The sequence below is a fragment of the Nannobrachium achirus genome (genome assembly GCF_963921795.1).
Source record: "Nannobrachium achirus genome assembly, chromosome: 2".
Taxonomy (NCBI): Eukaryota; Metazoa; Chordata; class Actinopteri; order Myctophiformes; family Myctophidae; genus Nannobrachium; species Nannobrachium achirus.
This window is the reverse complement of record NC_137811.1, coordinates 77,736,298-77,757,626: the sequence shown is the minus strand read 5'-3', so window position 1 is coordinate 77,757,626 and position 21,329 is coordinate 77,736,298. Positions and strand designations below refer to the sequence as shown.

General features: G+C 40.1%; 2 protein-coding genes across 2 annotated transcripts in view; both read right to left on the bottom strand.

The window, feature by feature from the left end:
• Positions 1 to 12,842, bottom strand: part of LOC308300656 (uncharacterized protein) — a gene marked incomplete at its 3' end in the record, with an annotated part of 66,605 nt that extends 53,763 nt beyond the window's left edge. The window contains exon 1 of the mRNA XM_080744536.1: positions 12,715 to 12,842. The remainder of the gene's footprint in view (positions 1 to 12,714) is intronic.
• A 6,474-nt stretch (positions 12,843 to 19,316) lies between these two features.
• Positions 19,317 to 19,517, bottom strand: lenep (lens epithelial protein; the record flags this gene model as incomplete). The annotated part of the gene is made up of 1 exon (XM_080747048.1): positions 19,317 to 19,517. One exon carries the CDS (start codon positions 19,515 to 19,517, stop codon positions 19,317 to 19,319), a length of 201 nt encoding a protein of 66 aa, XP_080603174.1.
• Positions 19,518 to 21,329: the final 1,812 nt, after the last annotated feature.

Genomic DNA, 21,329 nt, shown 5'->3' with positions numbered 1-21,329 from the left:
CTGTAGCACTGTAAAGACTGTGTTAACTTAAAGGGACATGCCATCATACTGGTCTCTGCAGCAGTAAAGACTGTGTTAACTTAAAGGGACATGCCATCATACTGGTCTCTGTAGCACTGTAAAGACTGTGTTAACTTAAAGGGACATGCCATCATACTGGTCTCTGCAGCAGTAAAGACTGTGTTAACTTAAAGGGACATGCCATCATACTGGTCTCTGTAGCACTGTAAAGACTGTGTTAACTTAAAGGGACATGCCATCATACTGGTCTCTGCAGCAGTAAAGACTGTGTTAACTTAAAGGGACATGCCATCATACTGGTCTCTGCAGCACTGTAAAGACTGTGTTAACTTAAAGGGACATGCCATCATACTGGTCTCTGTAGCACTGTAAAGACTGTGTTAACTTAAAGGGACATGCCATCATACTGGCCTCTGCAGCAGTAAAGACTGTGTTAACTTAAAGGGACATGCCATCATACTGGCCTCTGTAGCAGTAAAGACTGTGTTAACTTAAAGGGACATGCCATCATACTGGTCTCTGCAGCACTGTAAAGACTGTGTTAACTTAAAGGGACATGCCATCATACTGGTCTCTGCAGCAGTAAAGACTGTGTTAACTTAAAGGGACATGCCATCATACTGGTCTCTGTAGCAGTAAAGACTGTGTTAACTTAAAGGGACATGCCATCATACTGGTCTCTGTAGCACTGTAAAGACTGTGTTAACTTAAAGGGACATGCCATCATACTGGCCTCTGCAGCAGTAAAGACTGCTGTTAACTTAAAGGGACATGCCATCATACTGGTCTCTGTAGCACTGTAAAGACTGCTGTTAACTTAAAGGGACATGCCATCATACTGGTCTCTGTAGCACTGTAAAGACTGTGTTAACTTAAAGGGACATGCCATCATACTGGTCTCTGCAGCACTGTAAAGACTGTGTTAACTTAAAGGGACATGCCATCATACTGGTCTCTGCAGCACTGTAAAGACTGCTGTTAACTTAAAGGGACATGCCATCATACTGGTCTCTGTAGCACTGTAAAGACTGTGTTAACTTAAAGGGACATGCCATCATACTGGCCTCTGTAGCACTGTAAAGACTGTGTTAACTTAAAGGGACATGCCATCATACTGGTCTCTGTAGCACTGTAAAGACTGTGTTAACTTAAAGGGACATGCCATCATACTGGTCTCTGTAGCACTGTAAAGACTGTGTTAACTTAAAGGGACATGCCATCATACTGGTCTCTGTAGCACTGTAAAGACTGCTGTTAACTTAAAGGGACATGCCATCATACTGGTCTCTGTAGCACTGTAAAGACTGTGTTAACTTAAAGGGACATGCCATCATACTGGTCTCTGCAGCACTGTAAAGACTGTGTTAACTTAAAGGGACATGCCATCATACTGGTCTCTGCAGCACTGTAAAGACTGCTGTTAACTTAAAGGGACATGCCATCATACTGGTCTCTGTAGCACTGTAAAGACTGTGTTAACTTAAAGGGACATGCCATCATACTGGCCTCTGCAGCAGTAAAGACTGCTGTTAACTTAAAGGGACATGCCATCATACTGGCCTCTGCAGCAGTAAAGACTGCTGTTAACTTAAAGGGACATGCCATCATACTGGTCTCTGCAGCACTGTAAAGACTGTGTTAACTTAAAGGGACATGCCATCATACTGGTCTCTGCAGCAGTAAAGACTGCTGTTAACTTAAAGGGACATGCCATCATACTGGTCTCTGCAGCACTGTAAAGACTGTGTTAACTTAAAGGGACATGCCATCATACTGGTCTCTGTAGCACTGTAAAGACTGTGTTAACTTAAAGGGACATGCCATCATACTGGTCTCTGCAGCACTGTAAAGACTGTGTTAACTTAAAGGGACATGCCATCATACTGGTCTCTGCAGCAGTAAAGACTGTGTTAACTTAAAGGGACATGCCATCATACTGGTCTCTGCAGCACTGTAAAGACTGTGTTAACTTAAAGGGACATGCCATCATACTGGTCTCTGCAGCAGTAAAGACTGTGTTAACTTAAAGGGACATGCCATCATACTGGTCTCTGTAGCACTGTAAAGACTGTGTTAACTTAAAGGGACATGCCATCATACTGGTCTCTGCAGCAGTAAAGACTGTGTTAACTTAAAGGGACATGCCATCATACTGGTCTCTGCAGCACTGTAAAGACTGTGTTAACTTAAAGGGACATGCCATCATACTGGTCTCTGTAGCACTGTAAAGACTGTGTTAACTTAAAGGGACATGCCATCATACTGGTCTCTGCAGCACTGTAAAGACTGCTGTTAACTTAAAGGGACATGCCATCATACTGGCCTCTGTAGCACTGTAAAGACTGTGTTAACTTAAAGGGACATGCCATCATACTGGCCTCTGTAGCACTGTAAAGACTGTGTTAACTTAAAGGGACATGCCATCATACTGGCCTCTGTAGCACTGTAAAGACTGTGTTAACTTAAAGGGACATGCCATCATACTGGTCTCTGTAGCACTGTAAAGACTGTGTTAACTTAAAGGGACATGCCATCATACTGGCCTCTGTAGCACTGTAAAGACTGTGTTAACTTAAAGGGACATGCCATCATACTGGTCTCTGCAGCACTGTAAAGACTGTGTTAACTTAAAGGGACATGCCATTAGCATTAGCAAGCTTTCTCACATGTGAGTTAGGGCATTAACGACTTGTGATTTTTGCAAGTCGACTCGACTCAGTAAAAAGTTGAGTTGAAGTCGACTTTATTGTTTGATGACGTCATCACATCACACACGGCCCCCCTAATTATTTTGGGGGGTCCCCAGATGATTGACTTAATGTGAAACATTGTTTTCTCAATCAACTGTAAACAAACCAACATAAAGTTTAAGTGTATAGAGGGTATCTGCACATTTATAAAGTGCCAATTTAAGGACGTTTTAATACCTCTAAAATGACAAATTAAACATTATGCAAATTGTCAAATATTAGAGGCAGAACTTGAGAAAATAGCCGATCTACATGCTCACAAAGCCTCGCAACGCGAGGCGTTGTGAGCATGTGGATCTGCTATTTCCACAATAGAAAGTATTTTCGACTTTTGACTTTCTCTGGTGGGAGTCGACTTGTGTAATGAAGTCGACTTGTCGACTTTTTTTTTAATGCCCTAGTGTGAGCTCCCCTTGCTGGAACTCCTACTAACGCGCATGAGGATTTTGTTCTTCAAAACTACTACTAAATTATAATATCATTATTATATCCACATGTGGATGGACAGGCATTGATGAAAGCGATGAAATCAGATTATGCTGCCAAAACAACTCAGAGTTGTGGTACAATATGCATTGCATACAATAACTGGATTTAAAGGACAACTTTGTTTTTAACAACAAGGGTTCATATTTTAGATTGTAATTTGAGAAAAGAAAAAGTGAGTGTTAACACTTATGTTGCAATGATTTTTTCTCTTCAATGTCTCGCGTTGCCATGGTTACCATAGACTTCCATGTAATTGTGCAAGTGTGTAAAAAGTGCACGCCCATGCCTAGATGATGCACCACGTGTGTAGATGCTGTTCACAGCTTTCAAACAAAAAAATCCGCTTGGAAATCCGTTCAGGCATTCATGATTTATCAGCCATTATGTTTTCTTCAGATGTAAACAAACATGGCTGCCATGTTTGAAAGAATGGGTTGGTATGGGGTTAAACATGCAATTTCGCGATCGCGATCATGCCTAATACATTTCTGGAGGTCCAAAAAAAATGTTTGAAATTTTTTTTTTTGAAAAAACAATTTTTTTTTTTTTCAAAAACGGCCCAAACTCGGGAAACTCGGGGTTGGCACAGCACTAGTACCAATACAAACTCGGGAAACTCGGGGTTGGCACCATATGTGTTAAAATGTTTTCATTTGCTTCGTTCTATTGTTTTATTGTGTTTACCGTGCTAAAATGTGGGGCATGCGTACGCATGGGGGCATGCATGCGTACAAGTGGCTAAATATGTCTTTTTAGACACAATAAGCCAGCAGTTTCTATATTGCTATTTAAATTTTACAGTAACACTTCTAGCCCCCATACGTGACATCCAACCATGAAAGGTTGCGTTGTATCTTGGGAATGGGTTCATTCTGTGTAAAATGACATATTTAGCCACTTGTACGCATGCCCCCAACCACTGAAATAAGAATCTCTAAAACAATAGAAAGAAGTGAATGAAATAATTTTAACACTCATCTTTTATATTCTTTAATTACAATCTGCTTTGCTGCCCTCTCAGTATTGATACTACATGATGAGGCTAATTCTAAAAACTGTTCTGAATCCTGAACAGTTTTCTGGAAAATCTTTTAACATTACAAACATGAATGTTGCTGTATACTGTATACAGCAACAACTACGCCAATAGGGATTGAACGGTAAATAAACAGGCAATCTACAAGTTTGTAGATCAGCTATTTTTGGCAAAGTGTAGACGGAAAAAAGCGGTCCAAGTACAGAGCCAACTCAGGCCTTCAGTAGTTACTTAGTCTAGAGCAGGGGTCTTCAACAGGGGGCCCGGCACCCCTAGGGGGTCCTCAGAGTTACTACAGGGGGTCCTCCAAATCTTTGTGTGGTAGAAACGTCTTTCTCCTTTTTTATATTAACCACTTGAACCCTAGCGTCCATATTCAGAGAACTTTAGCCGAAAATAGCCGATCTACAAGCTCACAACGCCTCGCGCAGGCGTTGTGAGCTTGTAGATCGGCTATTTTTGGCAAAGAGGTTTGGTGTAGAGGGGAAAAAGAGCAGACTAAGTACAGAGTGAAAGGTCAAGTTTATCAAGTATTGACGGCTCAAAATACACTGATGATTGTGCTGTCAAACAATGAAACTATATGGAATCTATGAACAGGTTGTGGGGGTCCCTGCTTCATCTCTCTCTCCACTAAGGGGTCCCTGCTTCATCTCTCTCTCATAAGGGGTCCCTGCTTCATCTCTCTCTCTCAACTAAGGGGTCCCTGCTTCATCTCTCTCTCAACTAAGGGGTCCCTGCTTCATCTCTCTCTCAACTAAGGGGTCCCTGCTTCATCTCTCTCTCAACTAAGGGGTCCCTGCTTCATCTCTCTCTCAGCTAAGGCGTCCCTGCTTCATCTCTCTCTCAGCTAAGGGGTCCTTGGTCTGAAAACGTTGAAGACCCCTGCTCTAGAGGGTCAAGTGGTTACTTGAGTGGTTAAACTGTTACTTTTCAGGATTAAAATTCAAAAATAGCAAAAGTAGAAGATCTACAAGATTGAGCTTGCCATTCCTTTGATGCTTCAGTGTGATGCTGTATTATGACCAAGTACAAAAAAAAACAAAAAAAAAAGCTACGGTAGATTATGGAAACCTACACCAAACGCGCCACACTGCAACGTGTCGTGAACTTATAGATCTGCTATTTCCTGCCATCAAACATGCGACGACGACACAAACAAGGTTTCTACGCGATTAACGTGTTAATGACACACTTCAAAGTCCCTTCAGAGAAAGAAAACTCAATTCCCTGTCAAGTAATGTAGGTCTGCTGCTGCTAATCATGGTCTGGTCCCAGGAGAGAGAGAGACGGGCGCTGAACGCAGCCCTGGGGGTTCTGATGGAGAAGCTCTAATAGACAGCAGCTAAATATAAACTAATGACACAGGAGGAGAAGAAAGGAAACCAAAGAGCATAGATGGACGGATGGATGGATGGATGGATGGATGGATGGATGGAGAGAGAAAGAAAGAGAAAGAGAGCAACATGCAGCCTTAAGGAGTAAAATAGACGTAATGCTCAGGGTTCACAGGGTATTCTTGAAGACACGCGGGACGCACAACGCAAGATCTGTGACTAGCAACTCATTTCTTAGTCATCAGTTAGATATGATTACATTTTTTGATTAATCAATTAATCCAGAAGCATTAAAAAAAATCCAAAATCTATTATTTATGTATACTATTATAAGTGTATTAGTTGTTTAATGCACCACACAAATAGCAGTGTTGTTTTTAAATTGCCTTAAAGGGGAAGACCACCCATTTTCAATATTGAACTATGTCATTAATATACCTTAGAGGAGTTGTGTGGAAATAGAAAAAGAGTTCCCCCCCCCTTCTGTGTTGCCTAGAACTGGAGGATTGATTTTGGGGTTTGTATTGTAAAGTACAACTTGATGACATCACACATTGTACTTTACAATACAAACCCCCAAATCAATCCTCCAGTTCTAGGCAACACAGAAGAGGGGGAACCTTTTTCTATTTCCACACAACTCCTCTAAGGTATATTAATGACACAGTTCAATATTGAAAATGGGTGGTCTTCCCCTTTAAGGCTTCCGTAAATGCATTTCAGATAGGGGACAGAGTTGAGGGTTTCTTCCCAACACAATCAATGTTTATTTTAATCCGTTAATGTAATCATTTGCAACTAAACATTTTGCAGTTGTAATCTGTCAGAGTTAAATTGGCACATTGTAAAGTGGGAGTTAATCAGAAAGTCAGCTCAACTTGATCATACTTCCACCATCAGCCAGACAGACTGTCAGCGTGAATATCTGTCACACATAGAATATGAGCTAGGATACTACCACAACCAGCATGTTACAGTAATATACTGTATTTATCACACATAGAATATGAGTTAGGATACTACCACAATCAGCCTGTTACAGTAATACTGTATTTATTACACATAGAATATGAGCTAGGATACTACCACTACCAGCCTGTTACTGTCTTACAGTAATATACTGTATTTATCACACATAGAATATGAGCTAGGATACTACCACAACCAGCCTGTTACAGTAATACTGTATTTATTACACATAGAATATGAGCTAGGATACTACCACAACCAGCATGTTACTGTCTTACTGTATTTATCACACATAGAATATGAGCTAGGATACTACCACAACCAGCATGTTACTGTCTTACTGTATTTATCACACATAGAATATGAGCTAGGATACTACCACAACCAGCATGTTACTGTCTTACTGTATTTATCACACATAGAATATGAGCTAGGATACTACCACAACCAGCCTGTTACTGTCTTACAGTAATATACTGTATTTATCACACATAGAATATGAGCTAGGATACTACCACAACCAGCCTGTTACAGTAATACTGTATTTATCACACATAGAATATGAGCTAGGATACTACCACAACCAGCCTGTTACTGTCTTACAGTAATACTGTATTTATCAAACATAGAATATGAGCTAGGATACTACCACAACCAGCATGTTACTGTCTTACTGTATTTATCACACATAGAATATGAGCTAGGATACTACCACAACCAGCCTGTTACAGTAATACTGTATTTATCACACATAGAATATGAGCTAGGATACTACCACAACCAGCCTGTTACAGTAATACTGTATTTATCACACATAGAATATGAGCTAGGATACTACCACAACCAGCCTGTTACTGTCTTACAGTAATACTGTATTTATCACACATAGAATATGAGCTAGGATACTACCACAACCAGCATGTTACTGTCTTACTGTATTTATCACACATAGAATATGAGCTAGGATACTACCACAACCAGCATGTTACTGTCTTACTGTATTTATCACACATAGAATATGAGCTAGGATACTACCACAACCAGCCTGTTACAGTAATACTGTATGTATCACACATAGAATATGAGCTAGGATACTACCACAACCAGCCTGTTACTGTCTTACAGTAATACTGTATTTATCACACATAGAATATGAGCTAGGATACTACCACAACCAGCCTGTTACTGTCTTACAGTAATACTGTATTTATCACACATAGAATATGAGCTAGGATACTACCACAACCAGCCTGTTACAGTAATACTGTATGTATCACACATAGAATATGAGCTAGGATACTACCACAACCAGCATGTTACAGTAATACTGTATTTATCACACATAGAATATGAGCTAGGATACTACCACAACCAGCATGTTACTGTCTTACTGTATTTATCACACATAGAATATGTGTGGGCCCAATTAAGAAGGCGGTAATTAACGCCCGTGCTAAGGAGATACCGACTGCCGACGATCGCGTTTGACGCATGAATAACGCTCAGCAGCTGATTATGTGATTTGCGATGATCGTAATTTTGCGCTCACCACGTGAAAAATTATTCATGGGTGTGTTTTCATGGAAACGTGTGAGGAAACCGATGGCATGACCGCTGTAGGTACATTCACCAATCAGAAGCTTGTCCGTCATTCCATTTAACTGGCATAAAACCAGAGGATGGGGGGGCTAATGCTTATTCACATATCACAGTGATATCATGCTTGTAAATATCTCACACTCAATAAGGTCTGTTTTATTAGAACCGACATTGTTTGCGTATAGAGAAAAAAAGGCGAGAAAGAGAAGGCGAGAAAGAGAGAGAGAGAGAGAGAGAGAGAGAGAGAGAAGGCTATATTAATATAATACTTTTTTTTTGTCACGTCCACATATCTATTTGTCTCTCTCATCTCATGCCAGCGTGTCAGTGTGACATAGGCTGGCCTTGTTGAGTGAACAATGGACGCATAGTGGCCTATTAATTAATAGGCTACGGAACGGCGGCCTCCTGCCAAAAAAAAGGGAATCTGATGGAACCAGTAGCCTAATTAAACGAAATAAAACATATCCCACCTGATTTAGTTTGATATTGAGTACAGTAATAATAAATACATTTTATTTATTATTTAGAAATTTACATTTGTAAAATTAGACCAAAAATGACAGAGATGTAAAAGAATAGGGCTGTTTAATTACTTAATTCAGCGCCTAGGTAATGGCAGCCAGACGGCTGCTGCATGTCCTTGAACTGTAGCACATAGGCCTACTGTACATGTGTGTGTCCGAAAAAAACATATTTAGACCTAAAAGCTGTCAACATGCCATGTATAGCCTATAGTGCTTCGAGAGCTTTTTTTCTTTTCTTATTTGGCTAAATTGGCATGACGCATCGCGATCAGCGATCACGCATCTATATGAAGCAAAGCAAAACTGCAGATTGATTCCTCATAGATCGGGCAATTATGAAGCGATTTTAAAAATTTAAAGAGATCCTGAACACTGGAGGGGATATCCCCCCCACCCAAAAAAAGTGGAGGTGTTAATCCCCCCCGTCCCCCCCTACCCCCTGCGCGCATGGCTAGGATACTACCACAACCAGCATGTTACAGTAATACTGTATTTATTACACATAGAATATGAGCTAGGATACTACCACAACCAGCCTGTTACTGTCTTACAGTAATATACTGTATTTATCACACATAGAATATGAGCTAGGATACTACCACAACCAGCCTGTTACTGTCTTACAGTAATATACTGTATTTATCACACATAGAATATGAGCTAGGATACTACCACAACCAGCATGTTACTGTCTTACAGTATTAATATACTGTATTTATCACACATAGAATATGAGCTAGGATACTACCACAACCAGCATGTTACTGTAGTCTTACAGTAATATACTGTATTTATCACACATAGAATATGAGCTAGGATACTACCACAACCAGCATGTTACAGTAATACTGTATTTATTACACATAGAATATGAGCTAGGATACTACCACAACCAGCATGTTACTGTAGTCTTACAGTAATATACTGTATTTATCACACATAGAATATGAGCTAGGATACTACCACAACCAGCCTGTTACTGTCTGACAGTAATATACTGTATTTATCACACATAGAATATGAGCTAGGATCAGGGGCGTAGCCAGGAATTAAATTTTGGTAGGCGAAATGCCAGCCCCCCCCCCCCCCCCCCCCCCCCAAGGTTATAATTAAAACACTATTCCAGTATATTCAGTGTAAGGGCTAGTTATTTTCAAAAAGCACAGTATGGCGCATTACAAACAAGGCGAACATTGCTCCCAAATAGTGACATAGGCCTATTTCAACTTGTGATTACAACACTAGCTAAATTAGTTCAAAGTAAACTTGTGTCCCTTAAAATACATGGCTCACAACAACATGCGGCGGGGCTTGAGCTTGAAAATATCGATAATTTTGAGAGTGAACTACTCCTTTAATGAAATACATTTTATTTTTTATTTAAGGCCCATTCCCACTGGGCCAGATAACAGATAAAAAAAAACTCTTTCTTTAGATATTTTTCCATTCAAAGTGGATGGTAGATACAGATAAAAAAAAAATATATTACCATGCACAGATATTTGCCACAGGTACTTTTATCTGTGGTAGATATATATATTTTGTATCTGTTATCTGGCCCAGTGGGAATGGGCCTTACATTTATGGAAGAGGCTTGCTTAATGAGTTTTAATATGCTACAGCTGGAGAGACAACAAGATGTCAATTCTTAATCCAGCAGTGCTGGATTTAAACAACACAATGATCACGTATTGTGTTTGGAAGCTGTTTACCTACTACATTAAGGACTTTATTCATTTGGAACAGAGGATATCCTACAGGTAGGAGGAAAGCAGAATGGACTTTGTTCAGTGTGTTATTGTCTCTGTTGTTGCGACTTGAGTTAAATAGCCCGGCAGCCCAAATTTACATATCTCTAAAAGGGTAACACTTTCTCAATGGCCAGGCCGCCTACTAGTCAATGAATGGAACTGGTTGAGCGACATTCTATAGGCCTATGGTCCTCTCCACACTGTAGGCCTACTGCCCAGTCAGGCCTTTACACAATGGAAATAAGAGACTTTTTTTTTTTTTTTTTTTGGGAGATTTTTTTTTTTTTTTTTTTTTGCCAGATCATTTCTCAGTTGGTAGGCGGTCGCCTCGTTCGCCTACCGCTGCCTACGCCCCTGGCTAGGATACTACCACAACCAGCCTGTTACTGTCTGACAGTAATATACTGTATTTATCACACATAGAATATGAGCTAGGATACTACCACAACCAGCCTGTTACTGTCTTACAGTAATATACTGTATTTATCTCACACAGAATATGAGCTAGGATACTACCACAACCAGCCTGTTACTGTCTTACAGTAATATACTGTATTTATCACACATAGAATATGAGCTAGGATACTACCACAACCAGCATGTTACAGTAATACTGTATTTATTACACATAGAATATGAGCTAGTATACTACCACAACCAGCATGTTACAGTAATACTGTATTTATCACACATAGAATATGAGCTAGGATACTACCACAACCAGCATGTTACTGTAGTCTTACAGTAATACTGTATTTATTACACATAGAATATGAGCTAGGACAGGGGTACTCAAACTTCTGAAACTGTGGGCCACATTACAAAAATGGCAAGAGGCCAGGGGCCAGTTGATAAAGTGACATTTAGGATACTTGATCATTTCTGCATGTCATCGTCCATCTTAACAACTGACACTGTTTTTTGCCAAATTAAACATATTGTGGTTGTTGAATTTGCATGAGAGGGAAAAATCTCAAAATATCTCAAAAGAATCCGTCCATTTTGGGAATGACTGATTGATTGGTGGGCCAGTAAAAATTGTGCCATGGGCCGGAAGTGGCCCGCGGGCCTGAGTTTGAGTATCACTGAGCTAGGATACTACCACAACCAGCATGTTACTGTAGTCTTACAGTAATATACTGTATGTATCACACATGGAATATGAGCTACACCACTTCCACATGTCACAACTGTTTGGATATTCTTTTATTTTTTCCTGGTCTTCATTCACAGCAGGGAGAAGAAATGACCAAACATGGTCACACACACAGTGTCCTTTACAGGAACACAGCAGACTGATGAGATTACATTCTAAAAGCACTCTTAGCAGACTAGTGCGCACACGCACACACACACACGCGCGCGCACACACACACACACACACACACACACGCGCGCGCGCGCACACACACACACACACACACACACACACACACACACACACACACACACACACACACACACGGATCTGCACATAAAGTGTAGACTATTCTAATCACTTGAAATGTTTTTCAGTGTGTAATGTAACTAAGTACATTTACTTAAGTATTTGTACTTTTCCAATACTTTTACTTCTACTCCACTAAATGTATTTGACAACTTTAGTAGTTACTTTATCTATTGAAAAACATACATTAACCACTAGTCCTGTATTATACATACAATATAGGTCTATATATATATATATATAGGTCCTATATATATATATATATATAATATATATATATATATATAATATATATAATATATATATATATATATATATAATTATACTTTTGTACTTTTACTCAAGTACATTTTGAATTCCGGAATTTCTGCATTGCAGTAACGATACTTTAACTCAAGTACAAAAAGCAAGACATTTTTCTCTAACTGCTAATCAGCTTTAATATCAAAGGCTTATAAGGCGACGCTTTGACAGACAGCTGTCAAATCATGATTTAATGAAGAAAAACGCATCAACCCTAATCCTAACCCTAACCCTAAACCTAATCCCAATCCTAACCCTAACCCTAACCCAAGCCCTCAAGAGACAGTGTAGAACACCATGTGGTTCGTTTCTTAGACATTATAAAGTAAAACAACTAACTTTAATACACTTTATTCTCGTATAAAAAACCCACACCGTCGCTTATTGTTGGTGATTAAATTGACATTAAGAGCAGCGCAGCAGGAAGCCATGAATAAATAACAATCCGTAGTTTATAATGTTAATTAAAGTTCATTAATGTTTACCTGTATTCTATCAGATCAGCCGTCCGTCAGTAATAAGTGTAGTTTGTCTCCATCAACTTAACACTCATAGAATCACAGACAGAAGAACAGACAGAACAGACAGAGTTATAAGAGAGAAGAACAGACAGAACTCAGAACGTTGTGATGGGAAGTTCGCGAACGAATCGAGTCTTTTGAACGGCTCTCTGAAATGAACGACGGGAACTGGTTCACAGTAGGGAGCCGTTCCTTTCTAAATGAAAACAGTGGTGGGAAAAGTACTCAATTTCTTTACTCAAGTAAAAAAAATATCAATACTGCAATCAAGTAGAAGTTTGGAATGTTAATGTACTTGAGTAAAAGTAAAAAAGTGTTGGTATCAAAATGTATTTGAAGTGCCAATATTAGGACGTAGGTCTACTCATTGTGCAGAATGTCCTGTTTCACAGGTTTTCCAATGAGTAAAATGTTGAAAAATCATTTAAAAATAGCAGATCTACAAGCTCACAATGCGTCGCAACGCAACGCATTGTGAGCTTGTAGATCGGCTATTTTCAAATGGCAGGCATGTACCTATATATGTCCGAAATAAATGTATTGAATGGTTGAAGTTATTTGTAATTGTAACTAAAATATACAGAGTAACCACCAGTAACTAGAACGAGCCAGTCTTTTGAACGGCTCTTTGAAAGGAAATGGATCCCAGAGATCCGGCTCACTTCAAAGACACATAAATCCCATCTCTACAGAACGTTGTGATCAGTGCGTCAAGCAGCACCATGAGAGGGAGGAGGGGGCTTCCTGCTGGACACTTCAAAATAAAATAAAATAAAAAAACGGTCCAACGTCTGTGCCAGTTGCCAGTGTTTCTCAAAAGGTCTCCTCTTAAAGGAGTAGTTCATCCCCAAAATGACTTTTTTTTCCTATTGATTACTCATGCCACGGAGACTTGAGTTGACTGAAGCTAGGGTATGGCAAAGATGGGAGTCCTCATGGAAACGAGGCATTACATTTTTTATAACACGGTTCTATTGTGAAAATAGCAGATCTACATGCTCAAAACGCCTCGCACTGCAAGGCGTTTTGAGCATGTAGATCGGCTATTTTCACAATGTCTGAAAAACCTTTTTCTTTTTTTACATTTTTTTCCCCAGTTTTTTTTTACAAAGGTTTCTACGGTTTCTTGGGCTGGATATGGCAGCCTGGAACGATTGTTCAAGTGCAGCTAAACTTGGCATGTTAGTAAACGTGCCACAATTAACAATAATGCATTGCACCTGTGCAGCTGACCTGCAGAACCTGGGAATATACCATTCTGTCAAGATGGGGAGAATACAAGTGTGGAGATAATACCTTAAAGTGACCATTTTGTTAAATGTTGCATTTGCAGTTATTTTACTGTAATTTAACAACATAATAACCAGCACAGATATAGACAAAGAGACATTCATGGATTTATATTTAAAAGTAACTTTTATTTCCCCCCCTGGACCCAGGGTATGGCAGCTGCATACCCCTGGACCCCCCTGGACCCAGGGTATGGCAGCTGCATACCCCTGGACCCCCCTGGACCCAGGGTATGGCAGCTGCATACCCCTGCCATACCCAATTGACGGCCCTGCCTAAGACAAAAATGTGATTATAGTACATTTACCTCCATTGATTCCGGATGGGCCCCAAATGCATGGCCCTCGATGGGGAAACCTTCAGGGTAGATTTACTATAATCACATTTGTGTCTTAGGAATGCAACAAGAAACAAAAAAATATTATTTAACTCACGTCTCCATGAAAGTCATTTTGGGGGGTGAACTACTCCTTTAACTCTGACAGAGTAATTAACGGGTCCATTTGGTTCCATTCGTTTACTGTCCTTAGAATCCACTTTGAGAAACACTGGTCTACGTGATGTGAAGGTAAATAATGTAGTAGTTGTACCTTGGGCTAAGTGCAATTTTATATTGGCCATTTGGCCTACATTTGAATGATGTATTATTTTTAAATACTTTATAATTTCCTAAATCTACTAAATCTCAGAAGGAAATGTTGTATTTTGATTCTCTATTACAATCATTTGGCACCTTCACTCTAGACTAGTTACTGTGTATATTTAGATTTAAAAAGAAAAAAAGAAAAGAAAATAATAATTAATCACTTCGCCTTAAATTACACATGCATGATTAGGCCTATATATTAAGTGGGGTTTTTTAACACGTCCTTTTTAAAACACAAATCTTCTCTTCTCTTCGGTCCCTGACTCAACATCTCTTCTGGGGGTCCCTGACTCAACCTCTCTTCTGGGGGTCCCTGACTCAACCTCTCTTCTGGGGGTCCCTGACTCAACCTCTCTTCTGGGGGTCCCTGACTCAACCTCTCAGATGGGGGTCCCTGACTCAACCTCTCTTCTGGGGGTCCCTGACTCAACCTATCTTCTGGGGGTCCCTGACTCAACCTCTCAGATGGGGGTCCCTGACTCAACCTCTCAGATGGGGGTCCCTGACTCATCCTCTCAGATGTTGGTCTGCAGCCAAATTACAGCCCATCAAGTTATTAAAATCAGGACCACTTTTACCAGCTAAGATAGTTTCTTTCATTCTTTATAATTTTCTTTATACGTTTCATTCTGTATATTGAGTAGATAATTAAACTTATACACCTAATGTAGGCTAATTCTATATGTAGGCCTACTTTTTAACCTTACGTCTTCCACCACATTCGACCACATCTTAAAGCGATAACATTGTTATCGCTTTAAGATCTGTTCTTGTCAGCAAGTTACACCAGCATGCATTAAACTGAGCTGACAACTTTGTTTTTTTTACAACAAGGGTTCATATTTTAGATTGTAATTAGAGAAAAGAAAATGAGTGTTAAAATGTTTTCATCGTGTTTACCGTGCTAAAATGTGGGGCATGCGTACGCATGGGGGCATGCGTACAAGTGGCTAAATATGTCTTTTTAGACACAATACGCCAGCAGTTTCTTTATTGCTATTTACAGTAACACTTCTAGCCCCCATAAGTCACATCTAACCATGAAAGGTTGTGTTGTATCTTGGGAATGGGCTTATTCTGTGTAAAATTACATATTTAGCCACTTGAACGCATGCCCCCAGCCACTGAAATAAGAATCTCTAAAAAAAAATAGAACAAAGCAAATGAAAGCATTTTAACACTCACTTTTTCTTTTCTCTAATTACAATCTAAAATATGAACCCTTGTTGTAAAAAAACAAAGTTGTCCTTTAAATGCCAATGCTATCTTTTCAGACTGTCCATGCATTCATCCTCTGTCCACCAGTTTGGTTCCTATCAATGATTCCAGAAATTATTTTGTTGCTGTCGGCATGTTCTAACCTTTTGTTTTTATTTTTATTTTATTGTTTTTATAAATTAACGAACTATACTTGATTATAGCGTCACACACATAAAAAGTAACATATCTGCAATGTTGTCTATTTTGCTGAACAGTCATACATACACCAACACATTCCATTCATGCTGAACCCTCGTGATTCTGGTGACCCCAAGGTTTAATGGCCCTAAACAAGATACATGATGGACCCCTGATCACACGAGTGTGAATGTAAATATTCATACATTTTTGATTTTTTCTTCCCATCTACGTGGCTTCAAGTCATTTCCAGTATTGTTTCATGCAGATAAACAACGGCTGGTATAATTTACAATTTACTAGCTGTTTATTAGTTGTATTCGCTTTTATTTTGAAAACAAAGTCAAACTCTTTCCTGTGTTTGTGTGGCTGACAGTGGGTGTGTTGTGTTCTTCTCCCAGTTGTTCTCCACGCTCCACTCTTGTCCAATAACAGTTCGATATTTACTGTAGTTCCGCCCCCTACACCCACCTCGACCAATCACAGCATCACAGTGGCTCAGTGGGACATATCCTAATTGATTGACAAGGACAGCTGGTTAAAAAAAGAGAATGACTGATACATGTGTTATGTCTGAATATCTATCTATCTATCTATCTATCTATCTATCTATCTATCTATTTATCTATCTATCTATCTATCTATCTATCTATCTGTCTATCTATGTATCTGACTAGGCTACTTTTCTACAAATTCTAACAATTTTATGTAAAATGACTTTTTTCTTCGTCATTTAGGAACAGCACACTTTAGCCCCTTTTCCACTGACATGGCCCAACACCACACCACTCCACACCGCCCACTTGTGTCAGGTTTTCCATTACAAGGACCTGGGTAGAGTGGTGTGAAAGCTGTACTAAACGTGGTACTAAAATGTATCCAATCTAGAGTAGGTCTGAGCTAGGCCAAACAGGGCCAAACACTTCATAATGACTGATCACTCACTGACTTTTCATTTAGACCACCAGGATATAGTTGTAATACATGATAATATATTCTATTGTGTTATAATCAGTTATACTCTGTTATAGAGTATTATAATTATTATAATTTGTTTCATACCGATAGCTGTGTTACACCCGCATGTGCAAAATTGATTTGCATTTTGAATAAATGACAGTTGGCCACTCATTTACAGTAGGAGTGTCATTGACCGGAGTCTGCAACTCTTACACAGTTTAGCCCCTTTTCGACTGCAGTTTTAGCACCACACCACACCACACTACACCACACCACACCACACCACACCACACCACACCACACCACACCACATAAAAATATCTACATTTTCCATTACACAAAAGTACCTCTATCCGTAAGAAACAAATTGACCCTTTTAAGTAACTGTGATTATAATACAATATAAATTTGTATTACAACTATCCTAATTATAATGCACTATAATGGATTATAACTGTGATGATAATACATTATAAAGTATTAATGCATTACTATGATAATTATAAATACACTATAATAGATTATAATAGTGGTTATAACACAATAAAATCTATTATCATGTATATTACAACCTGGTGGTCTAAATGAAAAGTCAGTGAGTGATCAGTCATTATGAAGTGTTTGGCCCTGTTTGGCCTAGCTCAGACCTACTCTAGAGTGGATACTTTTTAGTACCACTTTCACACCACTCTACCCAGGTCCTTGTAGTGGCACAAGTGGGCGGTGTGGTGTGGAGTGGTGTGGAGTGGGGTCTGTGGAAAAGGGGCTTTTGTATGTGGTGTGGTGCGGTGCGGTGCGGTGCGGTGCGGTGCGGTGTGGTGCGGTGCGGTGCGGTGCGGTGCGGTGTGGTGTGGTGTGGTGCTAAAGCTGTCAGTCGAAAAGGGTCTTTTCTAGAAGCAGGTAGCAGAGTTTCTCCCCCTGATCACTTCATCATTTCTAATTAGTTTATAAAGCGCTTAGCAGGCTTGTCACAATTATTACATATTAATCGCCTTATCGCAATTATTTTTCTCATAATCGTCATAATAGTTAACATGTTGAGAAATGTTCATATATTTTCAATATTATTCCAAAAATAGTGGAACTAGCAGATCTAAAAGTTTGTAGATCGGCTATTTCCACTATCAACCTTCTTTTTTAAGTATAAAGTTGTCAAATATGTCAGTAATTTCTTTGTATATTTAGGTTATGTGTCATATCTGCCATGTGCAACTTCAAAGCCTAAAAGCCAAACAGAAATGTAATTGTTAACGACAAAATCACAATTAAATCGTTAATGGCAATTATTTTAGTGAAAATGAATCGTCATGTAAAACGTCATAATGGTGACAGTCCTTGCGTTTGGTTCATCAGTCTGCTCTCTTCGCCGGGGGCTGAGAATCGTTAAAGGAGAAAAACAAACAGAAAACGATCTCCTCAAGTCAACCTGTCAACCAGTGTGAGATCTTCAAGATGCAGCACATGTTAACAAACCATTCCATTAACCACTTAAACCATGCCCTCCATTTCCCCCTCCGCACCAAATATCTTTGGTGAGATCTAGCAGATCAATACTTGTAGATCTGCTATTTTAAAACTGCATCGTCAAAGATTGAATCCCATCAGCACAGAAACGTAAAGAAAGACACATCAAGTTCTAAGTTCACCAGACTGATTGGGTTGGCTGTTTGATGGTGTGTCCGTCACACGTTTATTTCTCCATTTATTCACATCAACATTTTAATTCAAATGCATTGGAGTCAGGGACGTGCTGGCCATTGGGAAAAGCGGGACAACTCCCGAACGGCCGGTTCATTCCCGGCTGGTCCAGGCCGGCCATTAGGAAAAAAAATAAAAATACAATTTCGGCCTTCCATTTTGGGGGCTGGGTGGCCAACAAATTAAATCGTCACTGTCGAGCAGAAATATTGTATCTCTAAGTTTCAAATTTATATTTTTTTTTTCGCAAAGCAAAGCCCTGCTTCATCATACAAGGCCGTCGCACAAAAGTAGTGAAAACAGCAAATCTACAAGCACACAACGCCTCGCGGTGCGAGGCGTTGTGTGCTTGAAGATCGGCTGTTTTCACTAGTTTAATTAATTTTTTAAATGATAAATACAAAACAAACGGTTTTGGACATACAAGGTTTCCACCCGACAACGACAAAATATAACTCATGTAATTGGCCCACTGGCTTGTCACTTGTCATGATCTGGAATGTCAAATCTTTGAGTAGCAGCAGCGCGAGAGAGATCTCTCTCTATAGCACGTCCCTGATTGGAGTTGACGTCATCAGTCCAGGATCTCCTTGATGCACCAGCAGCACAGCAGGAAGTACAGACACTCCTTGACGGACTGGATGAACCCGTAGGCGATGTTCCCTCCTAGGAGGGTCTTCCCGCGGCCCCCCAGGCCCACGGCCGCGTCCCGCAGGTTCTGCCCCAGGGAGGAGGGCACGGGCACGGCCTGGGGGAGGGGGCGCTGAGGATGCATGGCTCACCACGGATCAACCACACAACACAGGAGGCAGGAGAGAGGATGAGGAGTCTGTCTGGGCAGCGACAGGAGAGAGGATGAGGAGTCTGTCTGGGCAGCGACAGGAGAGAGGATGAGGAGTCTGTCTGGGCAGAGGAGTTCAGTGTGAATGAGAAGAGTCACAGCGCTAAAACAAACAAAAAAGGATTACGGTTATGTATTAAAGATGTAAAAAAAGAAAAAGGTGGGGGTCCTCCCTATGTTCCCCAGGTTGTATGTTCCCCACAGGTTAACATTCACCAGGTTAGCATTCACCAGCGATAGTTTTACTGAGGTTAGGGTTAAAGGACAACTCCGCCCTAAATCACTTCTAGGCTCATTTTCCTACTTATATTGATCCCAAAATTACTGTCCATGGGGTCTATTAGGCAGAAATGCTCCTGTTGTCCAGTTTCCCCAGCAGAACCCAGCAGCTCTCATAGCATAGAGTGGAGCCTATAAGCCTATCGCTTTTACACTATTTGTTGTGGTCAAAAGTGATTTTCTTTTTCATGAATGTGTTACTATTTGTCATTACAAACACATCCATGCCATCATTGTCCCACAAAAGCCATCACACTCTGCTAAACAGACGTTATGCTTTTATGTGTTTTATCAAGTCCCGGAAAAGATGCCCTGTGATTGGCCAGTACAGTCACTTTGATTGGCAGTTGTGCCGAATGTTCACCCCAAAACATGATTTATGAGATTTTGGTGGCTTGTGGGACAACCAAGGCATGGATGTGTTTGTAATGACAAATAATAACACATTCATGAAAAAAGAAATCACTTTTGACGGCAACAAATAGTGTAAAAGTGATAGGCTTATAGGATCCATTCTATGCTATGAGAGCTGCTGGGTTCTGCTGGGGAAACTGGAAAACAGGAGCATTTGTGCCTAATAGACCCCATGGACAGTCTTTTTGGATCAATATAAGTAGGAAAATGAGCCTAGAAGTGATTTAGGGCGGAGTTGTCCTTTAAGGTTAGGTTTAGGTGGTGGTAAGTGGGGAACATAGGTACGGTCCAAAAGATGCCATTTCAGTTAAATTACTTGCGTTTACACGAGCAAAGGTCTGTCCTCATGAACTCCACATTATAACGTACCACTCACACACCAGTTATAACGTACCACTCAAACACCAGTTATAACGTACCACTCACACACCAGTTATAACGTACCACTCAAACACCAGTTATAACGTACCACTCACACACCAGTTATAACGTACCACTCACACACCAGTTATAACGTACCACTCAAACACCAGTTATAACGTACCACTCAAACACCAGTTATAACGTACCTCTCAAACACCAGTTATAACGTACCTCTCAAACACCAGTTATAACGTACCACTCACACACCAGTTATAACGTACCACTCAAACACCAGTTATAACGTACCACTCACACACCAGTTATAACGTACCACTCACACACCAGTTATAACGTACCACTCACACACCAGTTATAACGTACCACTCACACACCAGTTATAACGTACCACTCAAACACCAGTTATAACGTACCACTCACACACCAGTTATAACGTACCACTCACACACCAGTTATAACGTACCACTCACACACCAGTTATAACGTACCACTCACACACCAGTTATAACGTACCACTCACACACCAGTTATAACGTACCACTCACACACCAGTTATAACGTACCACTCACACACCAGTTATAACGTACCACTCACACACCAGTTATAACGTACCACTCACACACCAGTTATAACGTACCACTCACACACCAGTTATAACGTACCACTCACAC